Below are 15,864 nucleotides of genomic sequence, written 5' to 3'. Positions count from 1 at the left end.
TAATTTGGTTGGCAAAGCAGAAAAACAGTGACAGCCTGTGGTTTAAAAAAACTGAGTCACAAACCTCTGAATTACAGGTTTTATATTAGAAATGGCAATTCAGCTGGGCACTGCTGAAAGAAACAGTAATGATGATGGGAAGTGTAGTTCCATTATGTACTGAAACCCTAAAGATTGTGAGCTGCAAACATTAAACAAAAGGTTTTGTATCTTCTACAGTTTTGTTTACATCCAGTAGTATAATCAAGTAGTATTTGCCTTCCATTAGATTCAACAGCTGCTGTTACTTGTATAATTGGTGACTCTTTTGCATTTGCCTTAAACAGACCCTTGCAGCTCGCAAATCTGGTATTTCCATGGCCATGCTCATCCGGACCTCGATAAACACTGAAGAAATGGTAAGTGTTTTCAGTGACAGGTTTAAGATATTTAGGTAGCAGAGAAATTTTTGTTCAAAGATCTCTAAAAATTATTTCAGCATTACACACTCCAAACTGGATGAAATGGAATGTATTCCATTTATTGTATAGGAACTTTCAGGGAACTTGAGCAGAATTTGCTGCCTGATCCACAGTAGCAAGACCGGGTTTGCTTCTGCTGACTCACATCCATGATGGTCAGAGGGGACTAACCAAGAAAACCTGTGATTTACAAAACAGCTATCTGGGGAAGCCTTTTGTTTTAAATTGTCCTACTGTACCATGTTTACCTGCAGTCTTTCATCATCTTTCTATCTTCATCACACTGTGAATGCAATTAGAATGACAGGGCTCTGCAAGATGAGTTTTTATGATCATTTTTCCCAGTCCTTGGGATAATACTTGATTTAAAAAAAAAAAATAACTCATGCTAATAATATATGTGATTCTAGAAGAAATATTTAATTCATACAAGAAGTAACCACAAGAGTCTTTCGAAAAAACATGCTGTCATATCTAGTAAAATGCATGAGCTGTGGTTTTCCATTACTGATTTCGCTTAGATTTGACAAAAGACATTTTTTTGAACAAAAACACAACAGGTGCCATTTTCTTCAGGAATACTTAAAGTGTGACACAAGATTTATTATGAACTAAGCAAAAGCAATAATTTGAAGGAATACAGGCCCATTTTGTGTTCCTCAAATTGCTAGTGCATACGTAGCTTTCTAAAATACATCCTATTCTGAAGAAAAATGAAGAGTTGGATTTTTCTTACATTATTGACAAGGTGCATAGCAGAAGAATGGGAGAACAGAAAATACTGACAGGTGTTCTGGGAACTGGAACAAGTAGTACAAATATTGATATCCATCATTCTTACCTGGTTTATTGTGAACTTTCTGTGCTTATATGGTAATAATGAAGTTATGATTTGGTGGTGCTCAGGGATAGATTGCTGAGGTGGAAAACAGATGGTGTTTGAAATGTTCTTCCAGTAGGGGCAGTAGTTATTTTATTTTGCTATCTCAAAATAGCAGCAAAGGTTGATAAAATGGAGAACTATGGGATCTTAACTACTGAATTATGATTCAGGAGAAATGGAAAAGGAAAATTCATTTGAATGTATTTTTATACCTCTGTATTCTTTGTCCTCCATTTGAACCATGCCATTTGAAAAACTGTGTGCCAGAAATAGTTGTTTCTTAAGCAATCTTGAAATAAAAATTTAAGTCTGAAGGCAGACAGCAAATGTAATTTAGACATATGAAAGTTCATTTGATGAGAAAATGTAAAAAGTTCATTCAGAGTAGAGGTGAACAAAAGAAGCCAGTCCTATGCCACCCTCACTACACATACCAAGGGCCAGGGAGTGCTCTTTCCCAGACAAATCTAAGGGTACAGCCAGTAAAACCTCTTGCAAGATATTTAAAACAAGGGAAAGGCATTTCTTTTCTACTTCTCTAAGTAGCCAGCCAAACTTAATAACCTAGGGCATCATTACACTGGGTAGAGCAAGATTTGAAAACAAAAAGGACATTTTCAGTTGTAAAAGAATTCTCCAGATACTCTCCACAAAATGAAGATGTGAAATGCATATCAAGAAATGGAGTCGCCAATGAAATTCAAGGAAAAAAACTTCCCCTTTGGCTAAGTTATTCCTCTGATTAGGGCTTTTCTAGTTTTTACCTTCCCCCAATTTTTTTTCTGGAGGGAATATTAATGATTCTGGTGGGTGTGGGTTATTTGGCTGATTAAATTCAGTATGAAAATTCTTTGAACTAATGCCTTTATTAAAACTCAAGTGCCACCTACTCAAAAAATTACACCCTGAGGTTAAGGCTTTGAGCTTTGCCACCTGTCACTGCTATCCTTTTGGTACAACACACTCATGACACGCTGAGTTTGTGTGTTCTCAAGCACAGAGCCAAAGACATTTTAAACAGTGTAATACTTAGACATATGCTTTCAGTGGAGCACCCATTTAATTGCTTTGTTGAACAAAGACAGAGCTGCACACTTTTGAAAATTATACATCAATGACATCATCAAGTAATTCAGGTAGAATATGACAGAAGTAAATTTCCCTTTAGAGGATCAGCAGATAACTAAATAATCCTCCTATATATTAGTAGTGCTAAATGTTGCCAAACTAGTTATTAGTTATATAGTATATTGGAAGTTATTAGTGCCATGTTGTTATGCTCTATAATTCACATAACAAAAACATTTAAACAGAGAAGAGTAATAGGAATGAAAGCCTCTAGACAGTAAGAGAAATAAAATTCTTCTTTGCAATTTGCTTTATTAACAACAGGGGAAAGAACATGTTCAGCAGCAAAACCAATCTACAAATTGTGTCTTTCAGCTGAAAACTTCATTTACCCTCAAAGGTTTATTTTAAGGCCTGTTGAGGGTATATTTCATTACTTACTGACATTTCAGAAAAATGTAAAAGTTACTGGAAAAATTCTGAAAGTATTTATAATGTGAAAAATACTGAAGCTGAACAGGGTGAAAGGGCAGTATTTGTACTGAGGCTACATGAGCTCAGGAGTGGGAGAGTGTAATCAGTGGTTTCTGAGAAACACTATTCACTCAGCAAGCTGTATAAATTCACTTTAGGTTGTTTTAAAGTTTCCTTTCTGGTCTCTGTAACATGGAAGGCAAAAGTGGAGTAATATACAAAAAATTAGTTCTCCAGAGTTAGGTGGTCATTACTATCACAGTTCTTAGGTTCTGCCAAATCAAACTGGTGCACACCTTTGCTTGCTTTCAGGGAAGTTAGTAGGATAGGCTGAGAATTACTCTGGAGGGCAATTCAGTATTTTTTTTTTTTAGTCTTTTCTGCTTTATCAGGTTTTTTTATTACTTCAGTTCTTCAGGGTTCTCAGTTGTGCTTAGAACAGATATCCATGAAATGTCTCACCATGTATCTTTGGCCAGGCTCCACAGGATGGATATTGTTTTCAGCAGTAACTACTAGCTTCAGTAAGTGCTGTTGCAGCCTAAGCTACCTAATATTTGGTTTTATTATTTTTAGTGCTTGATCCTATTAATCAATGGCTACCCTATGGCTACATGGTACTGGTTTTCCTGTGGTAGCGAAAGTCCTTTGATTGATGACTTTGTGCAACATTGTGCAGATATGCACACAGAAACAATATTTGACTTTTATCAGACAATCTATTATTAGCAGAATATCTCACAGTTTGAGTAGAGATGCAGGTACATGAAACCAAGAATATGTCAGCATATTTTTAGACAGGTTAATATCTTCCATTTGGCATACAATTACCACAGCTGAATATGAAAGATAAGGGAGTGCTAACAAATGTTTAACTGAATAAGTTTGCCTTGCTTCCTATATTTTCAGAGCTGTGGCAGTGATGTTAAAAAAAATAGACAAACCACACAAATTCCAAAATCTTACTCCCTTGCCACAGCTTTATAGCCGGCATTAGAGCTACCTTGCATAACATCCACACCAGAGGAGGGCAAGGTAGGACAGGCAGACTTTCAGAAATATCCCACTGTGATATGTTTTATAATACGGTTTCTTCTTTCTAAAATAAGAATATCATGATATTCTGATGATAGGATTATTATTTTATTCTAGATAATAATATGGTGATATTTTTTGTAATACAGTTTCTTCTTTCTAAATGAAACAATTATTCCTTTATACGGGAATTTAGAACTTCTAATACATTCATGGCAGTCACATGTGCATTTAGTGAACACCCACCCCCTAAAAAAGGCACAAACAACCTAAGCTTGGTGCCAAGTGCTGCATACAAGCTGCTGAGCTCTTCTTATTCCCAATAAATTGCCTGGACCTAGAAGATCAGGGTGCCTGAAAGAAAGCTCAAATAAACAAACCAGAGCATTGTGCCCATATAAGCCAAAGTCTTGTGTGCAAAATTACAGGGATTGCTTTGTTTTCATCTTATTAAGCACTAAGGAGCTGAGACTGAAGTTGTTACAATACTAATCAGTAAATAACCAATAACTGTTCTTGTAGTACAGCTAGTCATGGGTTTTAAGCCAAAACAGTCCAAGAAATGGGTTTGGATTTTTGAGAGTATGGATCATTCTTGTCTATAGTAAAAAGCAAGTTGATGCTTAAAAATGAAACAGTAAGTATGCTATTATAGGAATACAGATAAAATGTAACCCTACAATTGGCTTGCTTTTATTTGATGAGGTTATATAGACACTTGGTATTAGAGAATAGTGTTGTATATAATCAAAAGGCATTTTGTGCAATATGTCTAAGTCCCTATAGGAAGTATTTAAATTTTCAAAATTAATGTTTGGTAGCTACTTAATATGCCCCAATGAATGTAATGCTGCTTTTTTTCTTTTAATTTCTGCCTCAAAATATAAAAATATATTTATATAAGACTTTGTATTAATTGAATAACTTTATTCCAATTTGACACTGCTGTTTGTGTATTCAGACAAAAACAGTCAAGCAGAGTTCTTTTCAAAGTGTAAAGCAAAATGAGTAAATCAGTATTTTACAAATTATTTTATACTTCTATGTATATTCTGATATTTTCTAACATTTTAGGTGTAAATAGCATATAGTGTGAAACAGTTCACTTGTGATACACAATACAGCTGAAATATTTCTTTTCTTACCCAACAGAAAATCCATGTCTTCAAGAAGACCCTGCAAGCTTTGATCTATCCAATATCATCAACTACACCTCATAATTTTGAAATCTGGACAGCTACAACTCCCACATACTGTTATGAATGTGAAGGCCTCCTTTGGGGCATAGCCAGACAAGGCATGAGATGCACAGAATGTGGTGTCAAATGCCATGAGAAGTGCCAAGACCTCCTAAATGCTGACTGTTTGCAGAGTGAGTATTCCATTATAGCTGAAGTGTTGTATTAATTCACACCTTTTGATTTTGTGTCTATGCTCAGTAATACCTTGAAATGAGGGAGCAGATCACCCAAAATCAGTGAAGGTGTGTTGATGCTCCTCAGTTGAGAAGTTAGCCAGAAGCTTTAGAGAAAACCTACTGTTAGAAAAACCTACTGTTAGAAAACCTACTCATTTTGCTTTTGTCCTTGAAATCTGTCAAATGTTGCTGGGCTTTTACAAAATAATGCTTGCTAACATAAGTGAATTATTTACTTTCCACTGTCTATGGCAATATCTGGAGCGATTTATTACTTGACGTAAACCCTCTTTTTTTACTTAACTCAAAACACAAAAAATGTCAAAGGAAATATTTTTAAATTATTCCTGCTACTTACTGTAGTCATATTGATGTGCTAAAAAGTAGTCAAAAATATGAAACAGTAAGTAGGATCTTGTCCCTTCAAAATAGTAAATACTGGATGTGTAAGGGAAAAAAATTTAGTCAGTGAGCCATTTGGCACTAGAATTAAAACAAAGCAAGCAAAAAGCTCCACTTGGTTCCAGCCACCACACATTCTTCTGTGAAAATATATCAGGTGTATTGAAACGATTTTTAAATTACAACACAATTATTATACAAGATTCTAAGCAACAGAAAATTAAGACCTGGAAGTTTTCTGATTTGGAGTGGAATGGGCTTCCATACTCTGGAGTTATTCAACACTGTTTACTGTTGATATGTTCCAGAGCTTCTACATGTAGGAAAACTACAGAGATATTTCATTCAGTTCTTCCTTCTTTTCACTGTATTCTCTGTGTGAAGAGCTGTCATGCAGGATGGATGCTCAAGGTTTGCGCTGCTCAGGAATCAATTAAAATTTCCCAGAGCAACTGACCCCATGGACAATAAATCAGTGATCAATGTCTAAATCAAACTTCCTAACTGTGCTTAATTGTGATTCTGCACTGTGGTTGAAACTGGACTGCTGTCCCTTGGCCCATATCGCCAGCCAAAACAATTGAGTCTTAAAAGAACAAAACCTCTAGAAGGTAAATTGCAGATAAAATATTTAACAAGCCTAAGGGATCCCACTCTTCTCATTAGTATGCAAATGTTTCTGAGCATCCTGTCATATTTTTTGCAACAGATTAATTGTTCAGCGTTCATAGTATACTACTTTGAAAATTTAATGTTCTTTGTTTTCCATTGAAAAAATGAATTGACCAATTGGTTAAATCTCTGTTTCTGAGAAAGCTGATGCTAGCAATGTCATAAAGTGAAATGTAGTTATTTTTATCATAGTCATTCTTTTGCCCACCTTGTAATCTGTAGGATGTATTCACCGTCAAACTTCTGTGATTTATTTTTTTTAATATATAATCATTGCTAATGTAGGTGTAGAAATGAATTCACATCTCAAGATCTTTGAGGTCAATATATAAACTTGTTCTCAATTAGATTTAGAAAAAAGCCAGTAGCACTTTCATTAGCTCTCTCATCTTCAATAAGATATCCTTTCTAGTACTAGGTGCAATATTAAATTAGAATTGATTTCAATCGTGTTGAGTTTGTATCAGTCCCTAGGGTGAAAGGAGCTTGTTAACTTTCTGTACAATGTAAGTTACACTATTGTCTTAATTAGTTTGATCAATACTGCATGAAAAGAGTTGTTGATAGACAGCAGTAGAGGTTGTTAGCAATAGGGGACATAAAACTAGTTGCAATAAATGAAGATAAAGAGAAAGATATTTACTTAAAGGAAGTTGTGTTTTAACACATATTTCAGTATTATCTGTACTGTCTCAAAAATCAACAAGGTTTCTAACAGGAATATGTTGTTGCCATTCAGATTGTGCCCAGGGTTTATCATTCAGTTATGTTGTTGCATTTCTACTTTTTAAGGAAGGGCAGAAAATAAGAGAAAATTTAAAAAGTTCCCTCCTGCATCTTCTAAGAATGACCTGTCATGTTTTCCAGACAGCTCAGCAATCATCTCTTTTATAATAAAATCACTAGATAATTTTTTAACTGGTGTTTTGTTTTATGGTAGCACATAATTCTATTTCTACTAATTCCTAATTTTTCAGTCTGGATAATCTTTAATCGCTAGAATGTTGGTCTTCCATATTCAAAAAGATTAGGTACTCTGACCAGGAGATTTCAAGATTTCTCAAGATTTAGTAGCCACAGAAAACTCCTTGAAGAAGCCATGTAATTCAGCCTTTTGGCAGTCTGAGATCACTTGTATCTGGTATTTCAACCCACACTTTTTCCACAGTAGTGATTGGCACTGAATAGTATTGGTTTAATAAATAATTTTATGTATAACACATAACACTGATGGAAGATGACTATTAACCCCTCATGTTAAAATAAATCAACTGATAATTTTAGATATCACAAAGAATATATATATGAGGTATTATTCAGGTGAAAGGAAGATCTCCTTCAGGTACTGCTGTACCAAGAGTTAACTGGAGACCTTAGAGAGGAAAAAGAACAAAGTTAATTTTCAATAGCAATGGTGACCTTTTCTCTCATTTCAGGAGCAGCTGAGAAAAGTTCCAAACATGGTGCAGAAGACAAAACACAGAATATTATTAGTGCTATGAAGGAAAGAATGAAGATTAGAGAGAAAAATAGACCAGAGGTGTTTGAAGTGATCCAGGAAATGTTTAATATTTCTAAAGAAGATTTTGCACAATATACAAAAGCAGCAAAACAAAGTGTTTTGGATGGAACATCCAAATGGTCAGCAAAAATAACTATCACAGGTAATTTTCTTCTGTTCTGAGAGCTCTTTCTTTCCAACTCTCCTAATTCAGGAGCAAGATTTTTTTATAAGTAGAGCCAGACTGTGTGTTCAATTGCATACTTGGTGCATATAAAAACAGTGGAATTTATAGGATGCCAACTGCAAGAGTTGAGTTTTAAGTTGCCAAAACCACTTTATATTCTATTGCTATAGGAAGGATGACAAGTAAAAATAATGTATCTCCTCCACCTCCTACCAATATCTTCTGTGATAAGGATGAGATTTTTGCCACCAACTGCAAGAGTTTAAGTTCACAAAAAAAAAGGCTTTGAGTGATTAAAAAAACCTTTGAGCTTGCAATTCCAAATCTCATTGGTTTTGAAACTTATTATCCATTCACATTGCTTGACTAAGGGTGTGTTCCATTTTAGAGATGCTGGTGTTGAATAATTCTGCTCACTCCAAACATATTCCAGATGGCTTCCAATTGCATTAGCCTGGCTGCTCATGAAGATTTCCAGGTCCTCTGACTTTGACATTTCAGTTTTTGAACTAAAACCTCAGCATTAATGGAGGCTATTCTGAAGGTTGAGAGGTGGTGCATGAGACTCAAAAGAATAATTGTGGAATTTTGGGACTGTCACCAAGCACTAGGGACATATTTAATTCATATGTTTATTTTTAGTTCTACCTCTAAAGGATACTGAAGGCTGTCTAGCGTTCATGGCGCTATGCACATACAATTTAATCCTTGAAGACTTTTGCTAGGCTGTCCCTTCATTCTACTACATAAATAGAGGAGTGATACTTCCTTGCCTTCTAAAAATTTCCCTCTGGATTTAGAGTGAATGGGGAGGACAAAATATGCTATTTTATTCCGAAGAGTTTTTTCAGAAATTGGATGTGTTAAAGAATAGCAGGATTTTACTTCTTTCACTAAAGTCAGCACATATGACTGAACCCACACCAAGCTCTGATCTGCTGAGCAAGGTGCCATTTTTAGGTAATCATTTTCTGAGCACGCCAAGGGAGCTTCATTATCCAAGATGATTGACATTAGAGAATGTTAACTCAATGTTACCACTGAGATGACTTAAAAAATGTGTGCAAAATAACAAAGCCAACTGCTGCTGAATGGTAAGAGCCAGAGCAAGTGTTTTAGCTGCAGATCTCTGGTTTGGTAGGCTGCTCTTTGAGAGTTCTGCTTTCCCCTGAGATTTCCACTTTTATGAATTATGATGGAAAATCAAATAGTATGTATTTATTTTTGCCACTAAATTCATATCTATTAACTATACACCCACACTAACTGTCAGAAAGGATACCAAATACATAAATAGTTGATGATAATTTATCAGAACTGTCACCCTCTCTGTGATAGCATAGAAAGTATTCTAAAAGTCATGGTTCATCTCTTAAAAGAGCAAATGGTGACCATGTCCCTCATGTTTAGTTCCATAAGCCACAGGGAACTGTGGAATATATATTTTTTATATTATTAGAGGTTTTACTTTGGAAATGTTAGTTTGGCTCGTTGGAGAAATTTTGGAATTTTTTATTTATTTATTTACTGGGGGCAGGGAACTTTGGGGAACTATCAGACTCAAGACAAGTTATGCAACATTATATTCCTTGCCATCTTGACCAAACCAAAGTTTGAGAAAAGTATTTGAATTATGTGTGAAAAGTATTTGTTTGATGCTCAGTAGTGAATCTTTATATTTATTACTCTATTAAACTGTACTTTTAAATATGATACAGTCCAGAAGGGTAATTTAGACAAACCTTGTCAGTCTCCAGAGTTACAGACATTGGGAAAATAATCCAGAAACCTTTTCTTCAGGATCCAGCACAGTGAGGCCTTTGTTTCCTGTTGCTGGTGTCATTCTCATTTACTTCTTGGCAATAAAGGCTATGAGGGCTAAAGCACATTTCTCTCCTTTGTTGCAGTTCTTTGTGCTCAGGGCTTGCAGGCTAAGGACAAAACTGGCTCAAGTGACCCATACGTTACTGTGCAAGTTGGCAAAAACAAGCGAAGAACAAAAACTATTTTTGGGAATTTGAATCCAGTATGGGATGAAAAATTCTACTTGTAAGTAGAGAAGATGCTGTTGATATTGCTTTTTTTTAAATCTATATGTAGATAATATAACTCTACCAAGTGAAATGCTGGCTTAATTTGAAAACATGTTTTGTCTGCACTATACATATTTATAGCATTATGAAATTAGCAAGTTCTGAATGGAGAGAGCATCAAAATTTATTGTGTCTTTATCTTATAGTGATCATGCATCTTATAATTAAGTCTTTTTTGGGATCTGTTGGTGATGTCTAATTATCCTAGTCTTTGAGGGAACTTAAATAAGTTTTCATACTTCAACCTTACATACCAAAGCATTGTCATTAGAAATGCTTTCCTATATGCTAGATACCGACCATGCCAGGTGGATGTGTTTATATTTGACACTGTGATTCTCTGAGGTGTAACTGGGGAATTTGGCAGTAACTGTTGTGCTCCAGGCTCAGGGTTGGTGTGTTTGTAATGTCCATACTTTTAGAGAGTGTTGTCTGAGTCAAATATGGAGAGTACCATATGATGGCATTGTTTAGTTTATTGTAATATTTCTTTCCTCCTATATAGAGGGAAGGAGTTGTCACTATTCCTATCTACATAAACTGTGCAGGCAGTTTCTGTGAGGGTTCAGGCATTTGAAATAGAGCCCTGCTTTCTTTGAGAAGGTGCAATGTCAAAGCATGACAGGTTAACTTCTTACAGTCTGGTACTTCCCTGGTTTTTGGCCAAAATCTGCTACTTTATTGAGGAGGAGGTTATTGTTTCAGTAGAGTGTGAAAGAGTTTTGGCCCAAGATGCTGCTTCTATTTGTCTGGAAAAGTAACTAGAGAATGCCGGCTGAATTAAACAATGTATGCCGTTCCTTTCACAGATTCAAACACTTGTTTAGAAATGAATAGGTACTTCAGAGAAAAGAGACACCTAGAAACTTTTTACAAGCTTCTTCTATCCAGAAAGCATTTTCTTTCTGAGTTAACTGTGTTACTGTGGTAACAGTTGAAGTGTCATACCTCACTGAATGGCTTTGAGTGTCCAAAAGCAGGTCATAATTATGTTCTGGCATTTTAATTGTAAGAATTGCATAATGTCAAAACTTGGATGAGCAATTCAGAAAATTTCATGGAAAGTTTGTTGAATGTAGTTTATCAAAGATGTGAGCCAAGCTACAATAAAAGCCCTCGAAACTTTCAAATATTTAATTTTTTTCCCCAGCACTATTATTATCATCTGCTGCCCTAGAAATAATATTTATACCCCCCCGAAACCTTACTATAGCATGTACCTCCTGAGCAACTGCTTTTCACCAAATATATTTTCCAACATTTTTATAGCACATGTGTTTTCTGAAATAATCTCCTTGACTTATTCAATGCTTTAGATTTCAGCTGAAAGTACATGAGAATTTCTAAATTGTATTAAATAAACTATAAACATTTAACCAGAAGATTAAATCTAAAGTAAATCAATATAACTATTTAATTGACTCAGGAAGTGTTATTTAAATTGGCTCTATTAGTGGCAATTGATATTTAAATCCTGTTGAAAATCCAACATTAGCCATCACTATAACTTTTAAATTATAAAATTTAGAAATAAGATGTCTCAAAAATCTTACAATCTAATGCATACTTATCATACCAAAACATGTTTTCAAGTCCTCCCATCTGTTCCAAAATAAAGACTTGGAAACAACATTGGCTCCCCACTGTGCATTTGCTCTGTCATAGCACATGGAGTGAGGGCAGTGTTCCTGTTCTTAGAACCACACGTGACCCAGATATGATTGCATGGTAGCAGTGAGAGAATGTTTCTGACCAAATGCAGTCTGACCCCCTGCTAAATGACCATGGGACACTGGCATAGGTTTGAACAGGAGACCTCATAAAGGATAACTAAAAAAGAGCTTTGTGGTGCACAAGGTAGAGGAGTAAATAGGCCAGCAGATGTTCATTTAATGAATGTAACATAGGTGCTAAGGGCTTTTATCCTTTCTCCTGGCATTATTAGAAATGAGATAACAGAGAAGTTTGGGGGCTTTTTCAACGAGGCATCAGTGATAGGAGAGTTTCTTTCAATGCCAGAGCAGAGTCCTGCAGCTGTCACCTTCTCTTTGTGGTTGAGTGTGGCATCTGATACAGGAAAAGAGACTACATTTTCTTCTTTTTTTTATTAATTACAGGAAGATATATTTGGCTGTATAGTTTTCAGCTTTGTAGAAACCTTTTTATTGATACACTATAATAAAAGTCTACTCTCATTCTTTTCTTGACTATTTTCAACAGTTGGTTACTGACATAGAGAAATCAGGTTTTTTCTGACAGTGTTGTCTAGGATAGCACACATCTCCAAATTGCCCTGCTGACTTTGCAGGTACCACATTTCTTCTGACCATTCATAAATACCTCAGATACAATTGTATAATGAAGACATCTTCCAAATAACTGGATGATTATTTACATTCTTTTTTTTCCCTATTTGGGCTGTCACTAAGACAGCATAAGGGCTCTAATAAATATCTTCATTGGATTTATATTGCTACCTTCAGTGGAGAAAACATTTGTTCAAACTGATTTCAGTCATCCAGCTGTAGATGTTCTTTCTTAGAGTTACTTTAAATCATGGGCCTCACACAATATTTAATCTTAAATAAATTATTAGTGGATATATTTTAAGCAACATTTACTGTCAGTGGCCAAGGGGACTTCACCAAAGTCCCTTTGAACTGTTATTTTGTGCATTCTTGAGCAGCTGGACTGACTTTTAAAAAATACTATCTTCACTGAAGAAAACATGGTTGGTTAACTGCCTAAATGATGCTTCAGGTTCCAGTGCTATTTAAACAGTTTTGCCAGAATTGTTGAAATAGCTCAAAGATTGCCTCCTAGGCAAGAGTGTATAACAAAAGCTTGTATTACATAAAACTAATTGAGTAATAAAACCTACACATTAGTTTACTATACTCATCCATTCCAAAAGTTCTTCAATAATCAGTCTGAGACATTATGCTAATTAAAATAACTGTATCTCACAGCCTCAGCCCAAATCAAGAGAGCAGAACACCTCTAAGAAGCAATTCCAATGATAAATTGTTTGTTCAGTGATGATATTTTTCAGGTTTAGAGTACAGCATGCATGGTCTGAGTCTTTTTTTCAATCTGCTGTCAATCCAGATTAATTATACAACTCTCTTTTTGTTATGACAGAGTAAAATAATGCAAGAAAAAGCATAATTAGTCTCATTCTACTTTATCAGAAAGCATGGCCTGTGACAACACTGCTAAAGAATTGGGACTGTCCAGACTAGAGAAGAGACAAGTAGTGGAGGTAAGGATGTCTCTAAACACATCCTTTCTCCTGCAAAGAGGAAAGGAATAATCTATTTTCCATGCTTACTGTTACAGTAGAACAAGAATAATAGAACAAGTAATAGTATGGTAGAACAAGTAATAGCCACAAATTGCACTTAGAGAGTTTTAAATCAGACTTCAGAAAAATTTTGCCAACAGTTGGGCTAATGAAATTCTGGGAGACATATCCTGAGGGACCATGGAACTGTCTCTGAACACCTAAGAACAAAGTGGACATAGCAATGGTGTGGATCTGGTCCTGGATTGCAGTAATGGCAATAATACTACTAATAAACATGAGGGTAATAATAGCAATAAGTGGCTTCCTGAACTTACTGAGGGTAGCACACTATCACTTGTCATTTTAACACTGGGTGCCGATCTCTCAGGAGATATGTACAACAAGATCGTGCCAGTGCATCTAATATTAAATTTACATTGGGGTACTGTTGTAAAGATACTTTTTTATTCCAGTTTTATTTCTCTAACCATTAGAATAAGCTGGAATTCTATGAGGATTATTTCATGTCTGTGTGGCATTCTGGAAATGCAGAAGTAATGTAGTGTCACCAGATTGTTATTAAATTATTAAAACTGTCTCTTCTGTCTTGCATCTCTGAATAGACTGCAAATTCTCTAGTTTTCAGAAGCATCAGTACCCTCAATTCTCTGTGTGCTAGGGAACAATTCATTTTTCATCTTCCTCTATCACACTTCTGTGAATGCTTTTACTGAGCACATAAAGCAGAGTGGTTAGAAGAGGAACACAGAAACTAGCATATGTTGTCTAGCCTGTAATTCCCTGGGCTGATTTTCCTGGAGTAAACAGAAGTAGGAATTCCATGCAGAGCTTCTGGACAGATGTTAGCAGTGACTACAACAGAACCTGCATGTCATTCCAGAGGGCTGTTTCTGAGTCTGGGCAGGTGAGCAGGATCATTCAGCTCTGGAACTTTAGCAGTCACTCCCTGCAGTCACACTGCCACAGGGCAGGCCAGGAGGAAATATTTGCTCATCTACTCTTCAGTTTTTAAACACAAATCCATGCTATTTTTGTGGTCCTGTACAGGAACATTATGAAGGTAGCAGAGCTGCCTCTGTTCTGAAGCATTGACACAAAGAAGAGCATGAGTTAACACATTGGTTGGGTCTGGTCTCACCACGTTTCACTAACCTAAGATTAAAGGAGAAAAGGATGCTGAGGACAACTGAGGTTATCAGGGAATCCTGACCATCTGAATAAATATTTCTTTATCAACTAAGTGTATATCAGAGGGAAATTTATGTTGTCTCAGAAGAATAGAAATACGATGTTTGTGCTGAAGTACACAATGACTTTTTATATGCAGCATCTGTCAGAGAATCAAAGCAGGAATACATTCTGTGAAAAGCACAGGTATGGTGATGAGGGTCACATAAATACTTCACCAGTGACAGATCTCCCTATGTCACTATAGAAATCCCCTGTCAATTATTTCTGTTGGGTGCACAGCTAAATGCAATGCTGGAACTTTAGCAATGTTAAGTAGTAACTTAGAGCTACATTTTAGGAGAATTAAATAGCCTAGTTTCTTAAAGCAGCAATGCTTATTTGGTTCACCTCTATTTTCCTATATTTTGTATGTTCTTGCCAATAGCCTTTGAATTTTGTGATCAGTCAGAGAAATTCCCCATATTGCCAAATAGTGTGTCTATAATGTTCTATGAAAATATGTGGTTAGAGAGAGATGAGATACTTACTGTCCTCAGTATGACCTCATCTTATAACAGATACTAGGAGTTCACATAAAGGAGTAATTTATGAAAACCCCAGCTATGGGAGAAGATTCAGCAGGTGATTGTAGTTGGTTGGATATCAGGGAAGCCAGTAATAAGACAAAAGGAAACTGCACTCTATTAGTTTTGCTAATCACAGAACAATGTGCATTTTAATTACCAGAATTATTTGCGAAGTTAAAATCTGGAATATAGACAGACACAAGGATTTCTGTGATACTGAATGATGTCACAGTGTGGCAGAGTAAAAGCTGTGCATGCCATTTTTAGTGTCTGATTGGCCTTGACAATAATAATACCATTTACAGCACTTTATACTTCCAAAGCCCATTACCACCACTAATTAATTCTTAGAATACCCCTGAGGGGTTCTGCTTGGAAGATAAGTTGGAGTATTACTGTTTTAACACTGGAAACAGAGACAGATCACTAAGTAATGATAGTGCTTGGAATAGAATTTGAGTACAAACTCTTAATCAACTGTGAAAGTAATGCCCTGCTGAAGATGAAAATTTGCAGCTATGCTTCAAAGTCGTATTTAAAGATAAACAGAGGTATGTAATACAAAATAAAATATTTCTGTAGCACTAGTGAATGAATATTAAAAGCA

At 35.6% G+C, this 15,864-nt stretch overlaps 1 protein-coding gene across 3 annotated transcripts in view; it reads left to right on the top strand.

Annotated features, from left to right (window-relative positions):
• The window catches only part of UNC13C (unc-13 homolog C), a 131,673-nt gene that overhangs the window by 37,602 nt on the left and 78,207 nt on the right, over positions 1–15,864 (top strand). For all 3 annotated transcript variants that reach the window (XM_064722627.1, XM_064722628.1, XM_064722626.1), the window contains exons 6-9: positions 327–398; positions 5,074–5,293; positions 7,849–8,076; positions 10,008–10,149. In XM_064722627.1, the coding sequence (XP_064578697.1) occupies positions 327–398; positions 5,074–5,293; positions 7,849–8,076; positions 10,008–10,149 (662 nt within the window). The remainder of the gene's footprint in view (positions 1–326; positions 399–5,073; positions 5,294–7,848; positions 8,077–10,007; positions 10,150–15,864) is intronic.

Source organism: Zonotrichia leucophrys, chromosome 10, assembly GCF_028769735.1.
Source record: "Zonotrichia leucophrys gambelii isolate GWCS_2022_RI chromosome 10, RI_Zleu_2.0, whole genome shotgun sequence".
Classification (NCBI taxonomy): domain Eukaryota; kingdom Metazoa; phylum Chordata; class Aves; order Passeriformes; family Passerellidae; genus Zonotrichia; species Zonotrichia leucophrys.
This window is presented reverse-complemented; position numbering and strand designations above follow the sequence as displayed.